Source organism: Cladosporium halotolerans, assembly GCF_011745625.1.
Source record: "Cladosporium halotolerans strain TM138-S3 chromosome Unknown Sca27, whole genome shotgun sequence".
In the NCBI taxonomy this organism is placed as follows: domain Eukaryota; kingdom Fungi; phylum Ascomycota; class Dothideomycetes; order Cladosporiales; family Cladosporiaceae; genus Cladosporium; species Cladosporium halotolerans.
This window is the reverse complement of record NW_027191478.1, coordinates 298,848-318,754: the sequence shown is the minus strand read 5'-3', so window position 1 is coordinate 318,754 and position 19,907 is coordinate 298,848. Positions and strand designations below refer to the sequence as shown.

General features: G+C 58.1%; 5 protein-coding genes across 5 annotated transcripts; 2 read left to right on the top strand and 3 right to left on the bottom strand.

Annotated features, from left to right (window-relative positions):
* The first annotated feature begins 2,696 nt into the window (after positions 1-2,696).
* WHR41_06805 (uncharacterized protein) lies at positions 2,697-5,185 on the top strand. Its single transcript, XM_069375410.1, has 6 exons — positions 2,697-2,951; positions 3,008-3,152; positions 3,215-3,771; positions 3,827-3,938; positions 4,008-4,381; positions 4,449-5,185. The coding sequence occupies exons 1-6, from the start codon at positions 2,847-2,849 to the stop codon at positions 5,004-5,006; spliced, it is 1,851 nt and encodes a 616-aa protein (XP_069227422.1). The 5' UTR covers positions 2,697-2,846; the 3' UTR covers positions 5,007-5,185.
* A 527-nt stretch (positions 5,186-5,712) lies between these two features.
* Positions 5,713-7,399, bottom strand: WHR41_06804 (uncharacterized protein; the record flags this gene model as incomplete). The annotated part of the gene is made up of 2 exons (XM_069375409.1): positions 5,713-6,767; positions 6,827-7,399. The coding sequence occupies 2 exons, from the start codon at positions 7,397-7,399 to the stop codon at positions 5,862-5,864; spliced, it is 1,479 nt and encodes a 492-aa protein (XP_069227421.1). The 3' UTR covers positions 5,713-5,861.
* Positions 7,400-8,353: 954 nt separating this feature from the next.
* Positions 8,354-9,752, bottom strand: WHR41_06803 (uncharacterized protein). Its single transcript, XM_069375408.1, has 2 exons — positions 8,609-9,752; positions 8,354-8,535 (listed from the first exon to the last, which is right to left on the bottom strand). The coding sequence occupies exons 1-2, from the start codon at positions 9,245-9,247 to the stop codon at positions 8,359-8,361; spliced, it is 816 nt and encodes a 271-aa protein (XP_069227420.1). The 5' UTR covers positions 9,248-9,752; the 3' UTR covers positions 8,354-8,358.
* Positions 9,753-10,489: 737 nt separating this feature from the next.
* On the bottom strand, positions 10,490-13,776 carry WHR41_06802 (uncharacterized protein). Its single transcript, XM_069375407.1, has 2 exons — positions 13,397-13,776; positions 10,490-13,109 (listed from the first exon to the last, which is right to left on the bottom strand). The coding sequence occupies exons 1-2, from the start codon at positions 13,406-13,408 to the stop codon at positions 11,298-11,300; spliced, it is 1,824 nt and encodes a 607-aa protein (XP_069227419.1). The 5' UTR covers positions 13,409-13,776; the 3' UTR covers positions 10,490-11,297.
* A 2,563-nt stretch (positions 13,777-16,339) lies between these two features.
* On the top strand, positions 16,340-19,056 carry WHR41_06801 (uncharacterized protein; the record flags this gene model as incomplete). The annotated part of the gene is made up of 3 exons (XM_069375406.1): positions 16,340-16,569; positions 16,764-17,767; positions 17,821-19,056. The coding sequence occupies exons 2-3, from the start codon at positions 16,931-16,933 to the stop codon at positions 19,054-19,056; spliced, it is 2,073 nt and encodes a 690-aa protein (XP_069227454.1). The 5' UTR covers positions 16,340-16,569; positions 16,764-16,930.
* Between the last annotated feature and the right edge of the window lie 851 nt (positions 19,057-19,907).

Sequence of the window (19,907 nt, the reverse complement as noted above, 5' to 3'; positions counted from 1 at the left end):
GTCAACGAGACACGCCATCTGAACACGCCACGATCTCAGCGAGCATCCACGACTTTCTCGAGCTACTATCCTCCCACACCACCATTGGTCTACATACTCCGGCAGCGAGACATCTCGCCCTGACAAACGCAGGCGCGTATTAGCTTTGGTAGACGCCGGGTACAGCCAGGCTGTTGAAGCCTGGCTAGGGCGCCCGTGGTGGAAGGGTCGCGGTAGGTAATTCTTGCGGCCTGGCATTTATACGCCGCCATTCCCTCATCCGGAACAGGTGGTCCTTCGCAGCACTCGTCCCCTTTCGACATCTACGCACATGGACACGGTTCCAGGTATGCAGGACGGGAGTTGAGACTGAATCCGCCGATACTCCCTCAAGCTGGTTTGAAGGGGCAGAGAAACCAGATCCATAGCTCTCTGGAAAGCCCTTGGATACTTGCTCTGGTCGCGACTACCCTTCGTCGCTCACCTTCGATTGGAGTGCGGAGCGTGGCGGGATCGCCCCCTCGCACAAACCCGAGGCTCCTGGTGGCCGCGATGGCTCTCTTTAGCGACTGTGTTCGGCGCGTCAGGGTCGACGGTCGATTCGGAAAATGGGATGAGACACGATCAAGCTGCTATCATCCGTCAGTTGAGTTAGAGGTTATCTTTTTTCTTCATTGCGAGGCATACGATCACGATTCACCAACAATCTATGCCTCCACAAATAGCGACAGGTCCCAATTCTCCTGCCTCGGGCACATTTTTTGGCTCTCCCAATGCTTTCAGCTCAAGGTATGTACCTGCATGAATAGCCGCGCGCCCCTCAGAAATCGATATGACCATCTCGTTCATCCCTCTGACAAGACACGAGATGCATGGACGTATAACAGCGATCCCTTTGCCTCTCTGACTCAGCCAGTGCATGCATGGAAGGCCCTCGCTGCAGCATGATGGGGCGCCGAGCGTCGCGCGTAAAGGAAACAAGGCTACGTTTCCCTTGAATGGACAGTCCGGCCCTTAGCACAGCAAGACATACGCACATTGACAGGCTCTCGACGCCCCGCAATCGGCCTCACATCGCTCTGACGCACTTACTGTACCAAGCCAAGGAGTTGACAAGCCAACAATGCAGCACCAAGATTACCAACAGCCTCTTCGCACGATCCCTGACAAGGCTGTACATCGGAACCCCGGCTTGCATGGTAGTGACCAGCTCATCAGCTGCAAGCAGATGATGCGCCTTGCATGTGTCTCTCCGCCTACGGCAGTCTGAGAGGCAGCCACGCAGCCTTCTCTTATCTTCACACATAGAATCGGCCTGAACTTCATCCTTGCCTCCGTGTTACAACTACATTACAATCAATCTGATCAGTCTCTTCCGAAAAGCTTCCATCACAGTCTATCATCGTCACAATTTTCGCGACCAGCCTGCAACTCTGTCGCACCTACATTCAAGAGGCTGAGTAAGAGTAAGCCGAGGTGTTGCTACTGGGACGATAGGAACGGAGCACGGGAAACACCACTTACATGACCTGATTCCCAACGGCATTCCGTAGCCGTCCCTACGAGCTGCCAGGTACCGATATGAGCACGCCTGCGCACCAAGGCCGCGTGGTCAGATTCGATCATTCTGAAACATTGGAGCTGCAGGTTCTTCGAACCTACGGAGCCGTCCAGTCAACCAGCGAAAGTACCCTTCGTGGCGATGTTGCTACTGAGCAAGTGGGCGGAACACGGGTGCACGAACCCTCCTTTCGGAAGAGAGTCGACCGTTCATTGCTCATGTTGGAGGATTGAAGTCTAGCGGCCGTCAGGAGGCAAGGTGAGTGCTCGTTACTCGCAGCATATGCAATACGAGTATGTTTCAGCGGATTCCTTGACCTCGCGGATAGCCAAGGAACGTCAGCGAGTTGGATAGAAACTATGGTGTAGATGCATCGAGCGTTCTAGTGTAGCATGAGGAAGACGATGACTTCGCGGCCGGGACCGCCGCACATAAACGCGCCCTGGTCGTCGGCAGAAGCGCAAGAGCCGGAGCAGCTGCCGGAAGGACGCCAAGGTGCGCTTGAGAGAAGCGCGCGGGGTTTACAGAAGCGCGGAGAATTATTAGTAAGGTACCGGTGGGTACCTCTCTCCGCGCGCTTATCGGATTCACTTACCTTGATGAAGCGGACGACGTTCACCTATCTACTATGAAAGTCTGAACACATTAGACGCGATATTTGTCAAAGCAATGCAGATTGATTTCTCGCAGGACAATCACGGCGGATTGTCGAAGGGCGACGTGAGCATGGTCTTTTGAAGTGTTCTGATTTGCTGCGTACCACCGACTGATGTATGGTAAACAATGGCCGAAAAACACCACCATACTCCGGCCCAGCACTTAACTTCAACAAAACGCCTTACTGCTCTTGATATCTCTGTTCTTTGTTTAGTGTCCAATCTACATGACCAGGAGCTTTCGTAAGCAACAATGACATGAGACTCACCACATCGGCTGCCTCATGTCGTCAAATTCCCTTCCTACTACTGACATGGTATGTACCGACCATCCGAACCGAGCCAGAGTGAATTTTGTGGCTTTACCTTATCTCGGTACATCCCGGTAGCCGTTAATCTCCCGACAGCCCGACAGACCTACGTGACGTCCCTACAGAGGAACCGTCACAACTATTCGGTGGGCCACTGGGTCTGAATTTTGGTTGCTAGATAAAGCGTCTAAATGTAGTCTAGTCAAGGAACCTACTCCTCTCGAAATGTACTCTGCGGAGACATGACGCAGGTGTATAAGAAGCCGCTGCCGGCACTGCCATGCGCGCATGCAGATCTCCAGTCCGTGGTCTACGGACATCCGACGTTAGCCATACGACATGCGCGCATTATGGGCGCTGTCAGCGTTGCTGCCAGCTTGGAGCTACGCCTCGAGCGTGGTAAGAGTGTCTGATGTCGATTACTATGTACCTTCCAAGATCGAAGTATGGCCGTTGCACCCTTTCAACCCGACGAAGTTCGACATTGACAGCCCTGGCAGTTAAAGTATGGCTTTGAGACGAAACACTCAATTCCGATGACAGTGGTCACTTCTCCCCATCAGACCATTTCTGCGGCGTGGATCAATGCGACTATCGCCGGGTTTCTTGCTCGGGACGATGTTTACAGCTCTGGCTTCTCGCAAAGTATGTATCAGACTGCGTATATTGTGCTGATGAACAGAAGTTAACAAGGCTTCTCCCAAAAGTTTTCTTCTTCCAAAGATCCCTAAACCAGACCCTGTCAGAAGACGCCAATCTGTTGCTCAAGACTATCGGGACCACGCAAGTCGTATTCGGCGACCCTTCCTGTAACACCACGCTGCCCGATGGACCATATTTCGCTACGTCCCAAGGTATCCACCAAGCATGGCGCCTGTACAATGATCACACAGATTCGTTCGTGTCGTCTTGCATAGCATCTACGGAAGAGGCCGACAGTTTCGAAATTCTTCCGGCACATGGCAGCGACTCATTTGGTGCTCTTTCTGTTGCCGTGCCGTCACGTCTTTACTCTACGCCAACGGTTGAGAAGCCTCTGGCCGGCTATCGCATTGCTGTCAAAGATCAATACCAGATCAAGGGCTTGATCACAGGATTCGGAAGCCGCTCGTATGCGGAAACCTACCCTCCCGCCAACGAAACATCGGGAAGCATTCAAAATCTCATAGACAAAGGTGCCGTGATAGTGGGAAAGACAAAGTTGACGCTTTTTGCCAATCCTTTGTTCACCATTTCGCAGTGGCCCGACTACTCGCTGCCCTTCGTAAGTACCCTTGTTACGCAGTGTCTGCCACTGAACAAAGCTCTGACGACTACAGAATCCTCGAGGAGATGGATTTCAGATCCCGGGAGCGTCTTCGGCCGGCTCTGGCGCCGCTCTCGCTGCATACGAATGGCTGGATAACACTATTGGCGAAGATACCGGAGGATGTGAGTACCAGCATTACATGTGTCCTTTTATCTTGTGGTAACTCGACTGATGGATTTCCTTCCCTCCAGCTATGCGCGTTCCCGCGGCAATGAATGGCGTATATGGCATTCGCACAACAAACAACAGCACACACAACACCGCGACTTCGTTCGGACCCTTCGACGTCGCGGGACACTTTTCCCGCGACGTCGACTCCATGAACGCCTTTGGCGCCGCTATGTACTCCGATTCGGGATTCAGGAACTACACCAAGTTCCCGAAGAAGATCATCTATCCCCGCGAATATTGGGCCAACATTGACGCCAAGTATATCGCTCCGTGCGAAGAATACGTCAAGCATCTCGAAGCATTCCTGGGAGTGAACCGCACTGTTCTCGACAGTAACGCACTTTGGCTCGAATACTCGCAGAGTAACGAAAGCCTGGCAGATTACTTCGCAGATGTAAGTCTTTCCCGAACATGTTCTCATGGCCTTTCATGAGTCACAGTCACGTCTGACAACACCCAAGGTCATTCCGTACGTTGGCGGGACCAATACGTTCGCGAACGATTTCAAACAAGATTACTTCGACAAATTCGGACGTTACCCGTACGTCAAGGTGAACGGCGAAAGCGACCCGTCGTTCGCGCAGCAGAACGCTACCTTGGGAGAGATCGGCTTCGCTCTCCAGAAGGAGTTCCAAGCCTTCTACAGGAAGTACTACCTCACAGCGAACGCCGACACCTGCTCCGACGCCATCGTGGTCTTCCCGTTCAACGGCAACGGCGGCATCCCTTGGTATCGCGACACCGACATCAAATACACACCGGAAGGGTACACCCCGGCTTTGCCCGGCTATCTCAGCTGGAACTTCCTCTCGGTGATGAACGCCAGCCCGGAGATCGTGGTCCCGGTCGGCTCAGCGAAATTCGAAAGCCGCGTTACGTTGACTGAAGAGGAATTGCCAGTCGCGGTCGAAATCCAAGGCGCGTCCGGCTGCGACTTCATGTTGATGAATCTGGTGCGAGAGGTGGCATACAAACAAGGCCTGCCGACAGGGGTGAAGACTGGACGGACTTTGAAGTAGCAACAGCAAAAGGTGAAAAGGTGGTCGAGCGGCAACGTCGCAAGGAAGGGGTCTTCAGCGCAAGGGTACGCCAGATAGAAGGTGGAACTTTGTACCATAGGCATCCCGTCTGCTCGACTCGTTTAGCTCGTCGCAGATGTCGAAATGCATCATGGCCTTGTGCGTGTGCTGGTCAAAGCTACACATCACCATCAGAATCACACGCGTCGATACGAAGCACGCGTAAGAGCTTACACTAAGCCATCCGGATCACCGTACAGCCCTTCGCTTACCGTGTACAATGTCAGGGTCCTGTTTTCATCTCGAGAATAATAGGCGTGCCAACCAAAAGCACAGCCCAGCCCAGAAACGTTGTAGAAGAAATTGAAGCGAAACGTTCCCTGTGGCGCATCTCGAGCGCCCCGGAAGAAGGCTTTGAGAGAAGCGCTACACTTCTCGTCGATGACCTCGGCGACACGCTCGTAGTACGGCGTGCATTTCGATTGGGATTCTTCTGCTCAGCGTCCGGAGCTGAGCCAGGCGTGCTCGAGAATGGCGTTGTGGAGCGCCACGCAGCGTGAGGAGTCGAGGGCCTCGAGCTCCCTGGGAGGATTGTTGGGCGTGACGAGTAGGTGCTGCACCCTTTCGAGTGGCGTGGACATGGCAGAGGTGCAAAGAGACCCCTTGGACAAAATTGGTTGGTGGTTACCTAGCTTAGGGGAGGTCTCCAAAGCGGATTGGTGCCAATGATGTGCCAAGAGAAATTGGAGGTCCTCGGTAGATCCAGCCTGAGATATAACGCCAGGAGTCTGAATCAAACGCTATGCAATTGCCCGCAAGACCCATCTATACATCTATATCTACAACCCCCAACCCTCAGCTATCAAGATCGATCCAAAACCTCTCCCTCACCTTCTCGCCGAAAAAGTAAAACACCGCCGGCGCTGGCGCAATGGCCACAGCCAAGAAGCCAAACACCGAAATCCCCCATCCATAGCCCAAGCGATCGAACAGCGCCGGCGCCCAGAGCGGCACGACAGCGCCAAACACCGACCTGAACGCCGCGCCGGCCGCGATCGCCGACGCCGCGTACTTCTCGAAGCTGTCGATGTAGTAGTTCTGGCAGGTGTTGATGATCATGACCTGGCCGACGCCGTAGAAGAAGGTGGCGGCGATGGAGGCGAACCAGTGCGCGTGCAGCTGCACCGTCCACGCGAACCAGAAGAGCGCGGCGGGGATGGCGGCCGCGCCGATGTTGGCGAGCGGCAGCCGGTACTCGGGCTTCGCTTTGCCGCCGTTGCGGGCGGCGAGCGAGTTGTAGACGGTGTCGATGCGCGGGACGAGGAACCAGACGGCGGTCAGGAAGCCGAGGCCGGGGCCGAGGTAGAGCAGGCCGACTTGCTCGGTGCTGAAGCCGTAGGCGCCGCTGTAGATGGGCTGCATGTTGGTGTAGATGCTGTAGGTTGTGCCGAAGAGGAGGGCTTGGTAGGTGCTCATTGTGAGGACGATGGGCTGGACGAGGATGCGGAGGGGGCGGGTGAGGGAGCGCGAGATGCGCGTGCCCATGGGGCGTTCGTCTTGGCCGTCGATGCGGTATTTGTTCGGGTGGCCGCTGGGTTCTTGCTCGAGAATTTGTTTGCGGCGTTCGAGGAGAGCGGGGGCGTAGGTCTCGCGCAGGAAGATCCAGCCGGCGAAGGTATTGATGAAGCAGACGATTGTTAGCACCCAAAAGATCCAGCGCCAATCCGCGCGCTGGACGATTACGCCGCCGAAAAGAGGGCCCTGATATCGATGTCAGCACTTCCATCCGGATGTCAAGTCAAGTATACAGGTAATCTCACCAACGTCGGCCCAAGCAAAGGCCCCAACAAATACCACCCAAACACGCCCGCCCTCTCACTCGGCTCAAACATGTCACTGATCGTGCCACCACCATTCGCAATCCCCACGCTGCCAAAGAACCCACTCAGCGTCCTCATAGCAATCAACGTCTCGACGTTCGGCGCCAGCGCGCTCGGGATCTGCAGCAGCGAGAAGACCGTGAAGCACACGATGTACAGCTTCCTCCGACCGAAGGTCTCCGACAGCGGCGCGAGGAACAGCGGGCCCAGGCCCAGCATGATCACGAAGCCCGTCGTGCAGCCGATGACCACCTCGGGCGTCGAGCCCAGGCCGTCGGCGATCTGCTGGATGCCCGGCGTGAACATGGAGGACGCGAGCGGCGAGAGGATGCTCATGGCGGCGATGATGGCGACGTTGGCCATCTTGGTGCGGCGCGGCCATTGGCGCGGGTTCTCGGGGTCGGCGTCGGTGAAGGCGAGGACTTCGCGCGTGTCGTTTGCCTCGCCGTCGTCGCGCTGGAGGAGCGGTTGTCTTTCGCCGTCTGGCCGCGGGCGGTCGTCGCGGTCTGCCATGTCTGGTCGTGTCCTCCTCTTGCCTGGTGTCCTGCGGGAAGAGAGATGGGAGGAAGGGGAAGGGGTGTTTCGAAAGGGACAGAGATTCATCGGCTAGTGAAAAGAAAGAAACCCATGGCTAAACCTACGCTGTATAGCAGTCCCTGCGCTGATCGGTCGCGTGCCTTCTACCGAATCACCGTGTAAACGATGACGATGGTCGAAGTTCGTGTGAGATCGCAGATCTCGCGCTGGAACGATGCGATGGGCGGCTGAAACCCTCGCGCTAGCGGAGCCGTAGCCGTGTTCCAATTGACCTATTGCTATATTCTCGGCACGTTGTATAGCAATCTGAACACTTTGGACAGGATGATCGCCTCGATATTTCCATGAGAGGCAAAGTGATCAGTTCCATTATTTTATTCAGTGGAATTTCTCCTTCTTGAGAGTCCTCCACGATATCTACCAACGAGACCCAGAGTAAGCAACAAAGAAGAAAGGCGAACAATGCCTGTCTGTGTAAAGCTGAGAATAGTTTGTGAAAGCGCAGATCTTTGTGATCATAATTGAGGACATGTGCTTCTCAACAATGGCAACAAGGCCGGCTTCACATCGAGCGGGCTGGTACGACCGCCAGCTTCGACCAGCACGGCGAAAGCCTAAATGCTTCTCGAGAACACAGACACGAGCTCAAACTGCTCCCGTCGACACTATGCCTACACACGGATCATACGAGGAAGAGATATTATCACTGGATGTTTCAAAAGGCCGGTATAGTCGACCTGCTAAATTTCGTTTCTCTATATCCATCCCATCCCTCCATCTCTCCCATAAGTAACACCCGTCCATCCATCCAGAAGTCAGCCGAGCCCCTCAGGGCCGCACACTTTTGTCATTTCGTAAATGCCATTTCCATAAAAAAAATAAACACCGTCGTTAGAGAAAACCTTCCACTATCTCTCCCAAGCGTGGCACCACGCTTACTGCGAAGAGCCGCCGGAGATGGTGATGACCTGGCCGTTGACCCAGCCGCCGTCCTCGGAAGCGAGGAAGCCGACGACGCGGGCGACGTCGTCGGGCGTCGCGCAGCGGCCGAGCGGGCAGTGGTCGGCCATCATCTGCTCGATCGTCGAGGCGGGGATGTCGGGGGTGCCGCCCTGGGGGTGGGGGTGTTAGTATTTTGGTGAAAGTAAGGTGGGGGAGGGTGGGAGGGGGGTCTGTTCGGCCTACAGGAATGTAGTGCCACGCGTTCTGCGTGAACATGTCGCTCTTGATGCCGCCGGGGGCGACGCCGTTGACGGTGATGCCGCGCTTGCCGAAGTCGGTGGCGAAGGCCTTGATCATGCCGATGACGGCCATCTTGGAGGCGTTGTAGAGGACGTGGTCGCGGACGCCGAGCAGGCCGGCGGCGATGGAGGACATGAGGACGAGGCGGCCGTTGTCCTCGAGGTGCTTCCAGGCGGCCTGGCCGACGAAGAACTGCGCGCGCGCGTTCAGGTTGAACACGTGGTCGTACTTCTCCTCCGTGATCTCCTCCGTCTTGTCCCAGGACTCGGTGCCGGAGTTGCTCATGACGATGTCGATGCGGCCGAAGTGCTTCTTGGACTCCTGGAAGAGGCGCTCGATCTCGGCGGGCTTGCTGACGTCCGCTTGGATGCTGATGGCTTTGGCGCCGGTGCCGGTCTCCTCGATCGCCTTGACGACCTCGTCGGCGGAGGCCTTGCTGTTGGCGTAGTTGACGACGACGCTGGCGCCGCGGCGGCCGAGCTCGATGGCGCAGCCGCGGCCAATGCCACGGCCGGCACCGGTGATGAGGGCAACCTTGCCGTGGAGGGAGGCGGTGGGGACGAGGACGGGGGCCTGGGACATGATGGCGGTGTTGTTGTTGCTGTTGAGGTTGTGTTTGTTTATTCGTGGACGAAGTCGAAACTCAAGGGTATCTCAATCGCAATGAAGAAACAGAGTGAGGAAGCAGGGCAGGGTATAGTAGAGTAAGAGGAAGAAGAGAAGAAAGCAAGAGCGGTGTCGAGCGAGGGAATATCAAGGCAAATAATACTTACCACTCCTCCCCCCATCCCGCCGCCGAACCTTACACCAACGCCGCCCATTCAGGTCGAGTGCATTGCCTGCATATGCGCGCACACACACTCTTGCGCGCGCCCGGCAACTCCACCTCGGGCTCGTCGGCGCGACGCAGGTACAGCATCCGCGCGCGCGAGAGAGAGAGAGCGCCCAGCATCTCAGCGCAATCGTCGGGCCTTCGGTGGTCGTTGGAGAGCCGTAGCCGTGGGCGTGTCGTCTCGCGCAACGACACACAAGAAGCGCTCGCGCGCAACCGCAGGCTCCACCGCACGCAAGTCAGCCCGCGAGCTCAGCCCGGCCGGGGCGCGTTGCTGCGTGGCAGGTTTCAGGCAGGGCGCACGGCGTGGGCTGCGGTGGGAGTTGTTGCAATATGGCGGCGATGCTAAGGGCTGGGAAGCAGCTTCGGGCTTCGCGGTCGGTGAGCGACTGAAAGGCCGAGCAGCGAGCGGCGGGCGGCGGGGCATGGTGGGGGCGGGCTGGGCTGGCTGGCTGGTTTCGGGCGCGGGCTAAATTTGGCTGGCCGAGAGCGATCCTCCATGCTGATGAGCAGCGGACAAGTGCGTTTGCCGGGCGATCGGGCGACCCTGAGGGCGATGTGGTGAGAGGGTCGTTGACGACGACAACGGCTGGGCGCGAGATATGGTTTATTTTCCGAGTTTGGCTCGTCGATCCGGAGGATGGATGGAAGGGTTTTGTGATTGTCTGCATGGTCCGCGTGGCAGCTGCTGTGCAGTACCGCTGTTCGGTGTTGCTTTGGCGTTCGGGAAGAAGCTGCATGAGACGATCCGGCGGCGCGGCTGGTCGGTCCAGATGTCGTGCTTCGGTGGTTGCGAGGGCATTTTCCAGAGGGCATTTTCCAGAGGAAACGCTCCGCGAAGGATACAGAGAAGCACTGGTAGGTCAAGTCACGGTCTGAGAATGCTGACAAGCGTATGGGTTGGCAAGACCGGCAAGGAGAGGGTTAGTGGCCACTGTCAAAATCACAAGAGTCATCAAGGTAAAGATTGAAACACAGAAACACATTGACAATGAAAGAGAAAGTCCTGGCATATCTCTGCATGCTTGCTATCGAGTCCAGAAAGAAAAACCCAGCAGAAAAAGAAAACCCCCATTGAACCGATGTTAATCCAGTGAATGGCCCCATCGCCCTCTTTCCAACTGCTCCCTTTGCTAGACTGCAATGCAGCATAAAGGTGCTCCGTCGAAGAAGAAGTCCAAAAGGAAAATGCCATCCATCCTGGCTCCGCCGGACAGGCAGGAGTGTGGTATCTCGACCAGAGGTCATTAATTAACGCCGTTGCCCGTTTCACATCGAAACCCGTGTCCCAGTCCTGGAGAGAAAAAGCAAGGAAGGAAAGAAAGAAAGAAAAGAAAGCCACCGGTACGCCAGGCTAATGCTGCTCGAGCGACGGAAGCCGCGAGAGCGTGCAGGGAAAAGCATGAATGCAAGTACGAGAGTGAAGTTGGCCAATGCCCAGCAGGAGAGGTCGAGCGCTCATAGTGAGCGCAAGTCCGGACTGCATGGACAACGGTCGGGTATTATTAAGGGGGGTTCGTTCCGTCGTTTTATTGTTGTTTTCGGTCGTCGCATCGTACAGGCGCTCGTCGTCTTGTTGTGCATCCAGGTGATTGATGGCATTCCGAGCTATGCAACGCGTCGAGCGACTGTCCAAGCTTCCTCTGGTGATGTTCTCCAACGAGACTATCGAAGCTGGTTGATGCTGATCAAGGAATGAGGACACGTATACAACAGACGAACGAATGTCAGGCCGCAAGAATCGGCATGTTGTCAAGAAGTGAAACGCTGCCCGAGTGGAGCAGCGTGGCGTAGAGCATTCTACTTCGCATAGCCAGCGATGGCACCGTCGAAGAAGCCAGTGGAGCTGCCTCTGGATACCTTCGGGAGCGTGAAGCCATGCACCATCTGGGCCTCGACGTAGGTGGAGGCACGCTTGAAGCGCTTGTCGGCGTACTTCTCAAACACAGCGCTGTGGTGCTTGCGCGGGTTCTCGCAGCACTCCAAGATGGTCTGCAGGAGCTGGCGAAGCTGTGGGTAGGTGTATCCTGAGAAGTGGACGTGCGGGAGGGTCCAGTCACCCTTGCCTAGCATCATGCGAGCCATGCAGTGAGCGGCGGCAGCAGTGAAGCTGGGCGCGCATCCGACCATGCGCTCGTCCATGATGGTGATCTCGAGGAAGTACTTGGCCAGAGTTCTGGTTTCGAGATCGTAGTCATCGGCCTTGCTGATGCGACGAAGGAAGCTCATGGGCCCAGGCCAGCCGAGCTCGAACTGCAGCATGCTGAGCATGAAACGCTCGGCCTTGAGCAACTCGTCCGCGCTGTAACCACCGTCGACCATGTAGATGATCTCCTGGATGGTGGGGCAGTTAACCTCCTCATACTTGGCGGCAACGAAGAGCGCCGTGGCTCCGACGAGCTGCAACTTGGCCAGCGACACAATCTTGCAAGACAGAAAGCGGTCGATGTAGTTGATGGTCAGGAACAGTGTCTCCGGGAGAAGGCTGAAGCGCTGGTGGACCTGGACGACCCAGTCGACGAGGACGGCGCGCATCGACCACTGGATCTCCTGCTGCTGGTCCATGTAACGAGGGTTGGGTGACATGCGCTGCTCGAGCGTCTTCATGTACCCGAAGATCTCGTCGCCGTATTCAGCGACCATGGAAGTGTCCCACTGCTCGTCCTCGATGTCTTCCGGAGTACGAGTGGCCTCGACGTGAAGACGGGCTCTCTCAAGCTCCTGGTCGACCTTGTCGGAGTAACGAGGGGCGAGCACAGTGGTGACGCCGCCCGTGCTCTCACCGTGGAGGCCGAACGACCTGCTGGTGGTGTAGCCATCGTCGAAGTAGTAGTCATCGTCGTCCTCTTCATAGTACTGGTCAGTGGACAAGGCATTTGACGGGAGCACGCTAACGGGCTGTTCGAAGCGAGTGTGAGATCCTTGCTGGCGGTTGTTCTGAGCATCGCGGTACATCATGTACTCCTCAAGCGAAGCGAAGCCCGCCGGAATGCTGCTGTGAGCGTTGCTCACGGCGCGGACTGCAGGCTCGTCGCGCAGAGGCACGATCTTAGTCTCGCAAACCTCCTGGCGAGGGACTGGGACGCCGCCCTGCTGCTCAGGCAGAGCAGCAAGCTTCTTGGCCTCAACCTCGGACTGTGAGACGGTGTCGGCCGGCTTGAGGACTTTGGTGCTCTTCTTAATGACCAACTTCTTCGGCGGGTCGGCAATGGTCTCGGATGTGTTCGAGAGACCCGGCGGCTTCGATGCAACAGGTGCAACTGTGGTGGTGTTGGAAGTGACGCTGGTCGGGACGTTCTGCGACGACACACTCTTAGGCGCCAGAGGACGCGCCGCCGGGCGCGCAAATGCCGCGGTCGGCTTGACCATGCCGGCACCTCCCTTCTTGTCAAGCACAGAGTCGTCCTTGGCCGGCTGTGTGATCTTGAGGTTGGCGTTGGCTTCGCCGAGCACCTTCTTGTTGGCAGCCTTCACCGCGTCGGCCTGGTAGAGCGTGGAGAACGAGGGCACGGACTTGGTGCGCTGGTGAAGAGTCTTCCCTGGGAGAGCACCGTTGGCGGCGGGCGGTGGCATGTTCTCGTCGTGAATGCGCAATGCGCGAGCGCGGAGCGGCTGTGAGGTGAGGTTAGATCAGGGTCACGATTGGCTGGAAGTTGGGTTTGAAGCAGCAAGCGAAGGAGCCAGCTGTGGCGTGTTGGCTAATATCGCGTGCACTGCGTCATGATGCTCGCGTGTGCTGGTATACTCGTGCGAATGTGCACCGGTGATCTGCTGCCTGGATGCCTGCCTCGATATCTGCCTCGACCTGCCGCGCTGCCTGGTCCCATACCTGCGCCTGCCGCTGCCCGCTCGGCGCGTCGCATGCAGACTCATGAAGAAAATGAAATACTTATGCATACCTTAGCGTCCATGGCTGCTCACGATTGTGTGCGTGGATGTGCGTTGGAAAGGGCGGAGAGTTGCAGTCGTGGTGGACTGCACGCGCCTGGCTGGCGGGTCGCGGTGGTTATGGAAGCTGGGCGAAAGGGAGAGGCGTCGGGGTGTTTGGCGACGAGGCTACCTCGTGCTGCACATGTGGTTGACGGGAGGGCGCAGGCGGTGGTGTCGAGTCCAGAGGACGTATCGCTGCGAGGTGGCCGATGTTGTCGTTAAGCAATGCGTCGTCGTGGGGAGAGCGAGACGGTCGGTCGTTGCCCAGATGCATAAACAAAAGCGAGCTGCAGCCAAACAAGCGGCAGGTACAGAGCGGGAGCTGGGAGGGCGATCCCTGCTTCCCGCCCGCTTGGCGCGGCTCGCGGCGCTCCCGAGCGTTGAAAGTCGCCGTTGAAGTGCTCCAGCGGTTTTGGTGCTGTCTTCAGAGAGCAGCGCTGCGCCTTGCCTCCTACCTACCTTTCGTCTTACTCGCACTCGTCTGGTCTCCTTCGCGCATGACGGCGATGTTCTACGGGCGCACGCGACGAATGCGCTGCTCTTCACATGGCCAGATCACGCCTCTCGCACATGCGCCGCGCGTGGCGATTTCGCACGGTGCGTGCGCCCGCGCACTCCAATCTCCTTCAGACATGTGCGGCGAAAGAGCGGTGGAGCGGTGAATCTCCGCCCAGGGCTTCTGCAGCGTGCGCTTGCAACGGGCGCTGGACGGGCGAGCCTTCTACTTATCAGGATCGACTCAACTATGAATTGCGCAGGCTATAGCACAGTCTGCAAACCGTTGCCCGCCCTCGCTGCGAGACATGGCCTATAGGCTGCATCGCAGTATGACAAGCGCAGATGCGCCTAGGCCCGTTCGGGCGGGATGCGCTGGTGTCGTCATCTTCAGCCCTGGGGCGCGTAAACACGTCTTCCGCGCCGGCGGCAAAAGCAGACATCATTCTATAAGCATGGCACACGCCTGTCGAAAAATGCGAAATTTCGTGCATGAGGTCGGGGCGGCGATCGGAAACATATGACAAGTTTTGAATCCACCATCTCGTCCGCAGCATCGCCGCCCACACGCACCTGCGCGCCCGTCGGATCCGCACAGCCGTAGCGCTTTCGAAGTCCAGCCCACACGAACCTACCCCGCCCTCACGTGACGCTGACTCGATTTCGGCGACCACTCGCGAATGGCATCTGTGTCAGTTGTATACTCGACGAGCGCATGCAAAAGTCGCCCAAGTGTCGCGGCCATTGCTTGCGACTCATGCTCGGGCGATGCGCTGTCCTTTGGGCCGGCAAGCGGCGTGGCCTGCCAATCGCTTCGTCTCCGCTCACGCAGCTGAAACTCGGCCTAGGCAGATGGCACATGCCCGGCCTGACGATTTGGCTTCGTGGGCCTCCGGTCCATCCGCATCGCGATTTTCCGCTTGATGGACTCGTATCGGATCGCAGCACACTCTACCTGCTGCGCTGCCGTCAGCAACCTTGCCCTGGCTCTCGCGACGGTATCGCGGCAGAGTGGCATGCGTAGCCAAGCGATCGCGGCACGTTGTCTTGTGCATGGCCATCAGCATGCCAGCGATATCCCGGCCGACAACGCTCATGACTGTCGATCCACAGCGCTGGGAATGCTCGCTCAGGCTGCACGACCTGCCCTCATGAGACGGTAAGAATGTTATTGTTGTTTCCATAGACGAGCATAGACAGATCTCTGGGAGGCCAGCCCCGAACACCAGCACTTCGACGTAGAGAGCGCTCTCGCGCCGCGACGTGTCGCACCCCAGTGCCTCATCGCACTCACTTGCCTGGCGTCGGCGACGCAGCACCGGCACACAGGCGGCCTGGACGCATCGCAGGCTTCGCAGCAGAATGGCTGGCGGCCTCTCTCCTTGCATGGCATTCGCAGCCGTGGGGGACTGGGGAGGCGTCCACAGCCCAAACTCAAAAGCGCTGCCCGCCGTGGTACGAGGGCCGCGCCTGTGCCTCTCCAGCAACGCAGCGAGCGGCCGCCGTGCACCACGCCGACCGCGGGCGCGCGCTATCTCGCCGTGTCTGCTCGCCGGCGTGGGCACGACGGGCTGCGCGCGAGTGATGTTAGTGGCAGGGCAGCAGCAGAAGGGTGTGCTCGAGCGGGCGGCGACGGCGGCACACGGCCAAGCAGCGATCAGCGAGGCTACAGGCGACACGGCGCCTCGTGATTGGAGCGCAGTCGCTTCTGGCGCCTTCGTTGTCCACAACAGTTCCAACTGCGTGTGCCAGCTGCGCTGCCTCCTCTGACCGAACGCCCGCAGCGCGCGGCCTAGAGCCTTTTCAAGCGCTGCGCTGCTGCATAAGGGCCCCCGCCGCCTGTTCTGCGCCCTCCCCGGGCTCGCCGTCGTGCTGTTTGCCGCCCAATGGTCACAGGGCGGGCGGGCCCTGAGTCTGCGTGCCGTTGAGCGCCAGGCCTGCGTGATCGCACCGCCCGCCGCCCTCTTGTGCGTGGTCGAATGGGCGACGTACCGCCGCATGCGACAGCCACCGCGGGCGACTCGTGTACCTCGCAGACGGCGCGCATTCGGAGCGCTGCTCCCGCCGTGTCTGCGCAGCGCCATATCCGTACCTACCTTGCCTGCCCCGAGCTGCTCCCCGTCTCATCAGTGCGCATGCCTCTGCGCGGCTACGGCCTGGGCTGCCTCAGGACCCCAGGCGCCGTGGGCGGGTTCGAGTGCCATGTAGAATAGACAAACCCATTTTTCGCGTGCCAGAGCACCCCGTCGCATCATGCGTGAGCCCTCTGTAGTCGCGCGGTCTCAGGCGCTGCGTGTTCGTGGCCGTGCTCGTGCCGGATGACCTCGACCATCGAACTGGCCGGAAGCAAGCCCCAGTGCGAGAAGCGGGCACCTTGATCTTCCCACCGACTTCCCTCCCTCCACCACACCACAACAGCAAACACTGTTCCTCAGTGTTTGACGCACTGGTGCCATACATTCTTGCCATCCCTTTCCGTCTGTTCGTTCTTTCGAGCGAAATCAGCGCATCCCCCAACTTCCCGCCCACTCCCCTCCTCCCGCCCTGCGCCTCAGAGCCCCGGACGGCGACAGCGAGGTAGCGCCTCTCCTGCATCAGACAGGCCTGTCGCTCATCAAGAGTGTTGTCGAGTTGCAGGCGACCCAAGGTGCGTACCAAGACCACACTCATATCCCCCTCATGACCTTGTTGTCGCCTCCTCCCTGCGGTGAGCCAGACCTGCGGCGACGACCTCCGCCCTGCCTCTCACCATCGTTACCGCAACCGAGCGACGCCTGCGATCATAGTCTTGACCCATTGCGATCACCGCTGAGTCCATACCGCTGACGAATATCGCTTCAGACTGGTCGAGACCTTGTCGCCTTCCACCCTGCTCGCGCAGGCTCCTCTTGCGCCGACTTCCGCCGCAGGTGGAGCATACCGCCCATTTCGCCCAACACACCCCCAACACCGTACAATCACCGCACAACACCAAACAATTGCTAAAAAAAAGAGGCGGAGCTTGAGATATGGACGGTCTGAATATGACGTCCGCCGCCGCTCAGGGTCCCATGGACGAGCACAGGCAATCCCACCCGCACACCAATCGCTACAGTGGACATTCGTGGGATGGCCACTCCAACACAAGCTCACATGGTGCAAACTACCACCGTCCCGCTCGCGACAGCACTGGCTCTGCCGCGGGCTCCGGCTACACCAGGCCTTCGCCGACGAAAAAGGAGCAGAAGCATGTCGTTTTCCAGTTGATCGACCCGGAAGATCCGCGCATACAGGCGCGCCTTCCGATGAGGGTCATGATCTCGCCCCACGACACTGCAGACTCGATCATTACCACCGTGAAAAACTTCTACGGTTTGTACGAGTACGGCGTCAGCTTCGAAAACCGTGACGGCATCAGTATCATTGCTGCGTACGACAATTTCGAAAACGACATGGTCGTGTACGTCAGAACAGTCGCGCAACCCCCTAGCGCACACAACGAGCGTGCTTACACCACGTCTCCTTCCAAACCCACATTAGGCGCCCCCATCGACATGCGGGCGTCGCAGCACAGCAACGTGCACTCACCCTCCAGAACAGCCGCTCGGAGCGCAGTTCGTAGTATGTCGCCGAACTCCGAGTATGCTCGTCGCAGTGTTTCTGCTGCGCCGGCCAGAGGTGGCCGCGCAAAGTCCAGAAGCAAGGAGAATAGTGTTCACGACGACGCAGATGGTTACAGCAGCGACGATGGCGCGAACGGTTCTGTGACTAGCTCTCGCAGATCGCGAACGGAGCAGGTCAACGCTGAGATCAGTGTCAACAACATTGTCGAAGGCGGCAGAAGGAAGCGCGCATTCGAGAGCTCGGTAAGCGCATGTCTGCGCACAGTTACTGAACGCTTGGGATTAACATCATTTAGGAACTTCCTCTCTTCGTGCCACCGCAGGTGCCCATGACCGCCTCTATCTCTTCGGTCTCGCCGCAGAGGCGCAATGGTCCGGCCCCGTCGCCGTACCCATACCCCAACCAGCAGACCTTCTCATATACGCAGCCTCTGCCGTCGCCGCAAAGTCACGGCGGCAATAGCTACATGCAGAACGGTATGCCCGCGGCGAGCTACAATTCGTACTCGCAGCCTCCGCGCCAGCTGCGAGGAGCTCGTCCCAGCAACTCTGCCTTCCCTCCGCCTCGCCTCTCTGGCGGTGGAGTCCTCCCAACACCGGACCCCACGGTCAACAGCGTCATTTCTGACGAAGACGTCGCACTGCAGCTGATGCGCCTGGGTGATGCGTCCAATTTCTCCCACGGGCGCACATCGACCTCTACGCTCGATGATGCGCTGAGCGGGAAGGCAGAGGCGCCCTCGTCTGAAGAGGAAGACGACGACGAAGAAGAGGAAGTCAGCGGCCTACCTGCGGTGCCCAGCTGGCCCAAGAACGAGGCGGGTCCTCAGAGGAAGAAGCAGCGCATGCACCAACCAGGCAGCGACGGCACAACCGGCGACGAGTACGAGGACCAGCGCGACGGCTCCTTCAAGGGCGACAGCGACGACATCATGCAAGACTTCGAAGGCCAGCGCCGCCCCAGCAAGCCCTCCGCTCCCAGGCCACGCTCCACCATGCCCGCCGCCCTCAAGTCCGCCAAGCCCCGCACCTCCTCCATGGTCAAGCCCAAGAAACCCTACACGCACTCTCACTCCCACTCGCACTCGCACTCCCACTCGCACTCCAAAGTCCCCATGTCCCCCGCCTCCCTCCCCTCGCAATCCCGCAAAACCTCCGCCGCCTCCACCATCGCCTTCCACCCCGCCCTCGGCACCGACGAGGAAGACCTGTCCTCCAAGCCGCGCTGCCAACGCTGCCGCAAGAGCAAGAAGGGTTGCGACCGCCAGCGGCCCTGCGGCCGCTGCAAGGACGCCGGCATCGGGCTCGACGGCTGCATCTCCGAGGACGAGGGCAACGGCCGCAAGGGCCGCTACGGCCGCCACATGGGCGTGCCCGTCAAGAAGGGCGATGAGGAGTTCGATAGTGCGCTGCTACCGCCGCCGGCTGTTACGCCGCAGGCGGCGGCGGGCGGTGGTGGGCAGGGCGTGCCGAGCGGGGGGTACTTTTTGGCGCCCGCGCCGGTGGATAAGAGTAAGAAGAGGAAGCGATGAGGGTTTTGGGACGTCCAAGGGAAAGGTCTAGACGGGGCGCTAAAGGATCGGGAGGATATGGAATAGGGAAAGGGGAAAGGAAAAGAAAGAAAGACAAAAAGTTTCGATCCAAACCAAACAATCAACAACATCAATCAATCAACATCGACCACAACACCATCATTACCAACAACAACAAAACACTTCCTCCTCCCCCGCCCGGGACACGACGCTACGACTCTCCTTTTTCTTTTTCTTTTTCTTTTCTTTTCTTTTCCTTTTTTTTATCCGTCCGATTTTCTTTTCTCGTCTCGTTTTGCGCGTGTTTTGTTGCTTGGTTTTTGCGCTTTGCTTTTTTTCCGTTTCGAGGGCCGTGTCTAACTCTACCTTACCATCTCACTTTCTTTTCTTTTTTAGTCTTTTTTAGTCTTTTTCTTACACAAACTCTCTCTCTCTCGGCGGAAAAAAAGAAGAAGAAAGAGGGCGGAGGCTGAAGGAGACTCGGTCAGGAATGTCCTCTGTGAAGACGCGACGTAGAGGAAGAAGGGGAATGAGGGGTACCGAGGAAGCAGACGGGGCAAATAGACTGGTTTCGAAAAAAGATGACGGCGAGGTTTTTGATGCGAGCGAGCGAGCGTGTTCAGCGAGCGGGTATTGAGTTTTGCTTCCTTTGCTTGGGTTCTGTGGGTTGGGGGATCTGTGGGGTTTTGATTGTGATTGTGCGCTGGGGGATGGGATGGGGTGGCATGGGATGGGGTGCGCTTTGGTTTTGATAGGGGTAGCTATGCTGTGGTATTGAAGCGTGGGATTATACTTGAGCTCGCTTGTTTTCCTTGGTTTGAGGTGTGAGTGAGGTAAGGTGACGTGTGGTG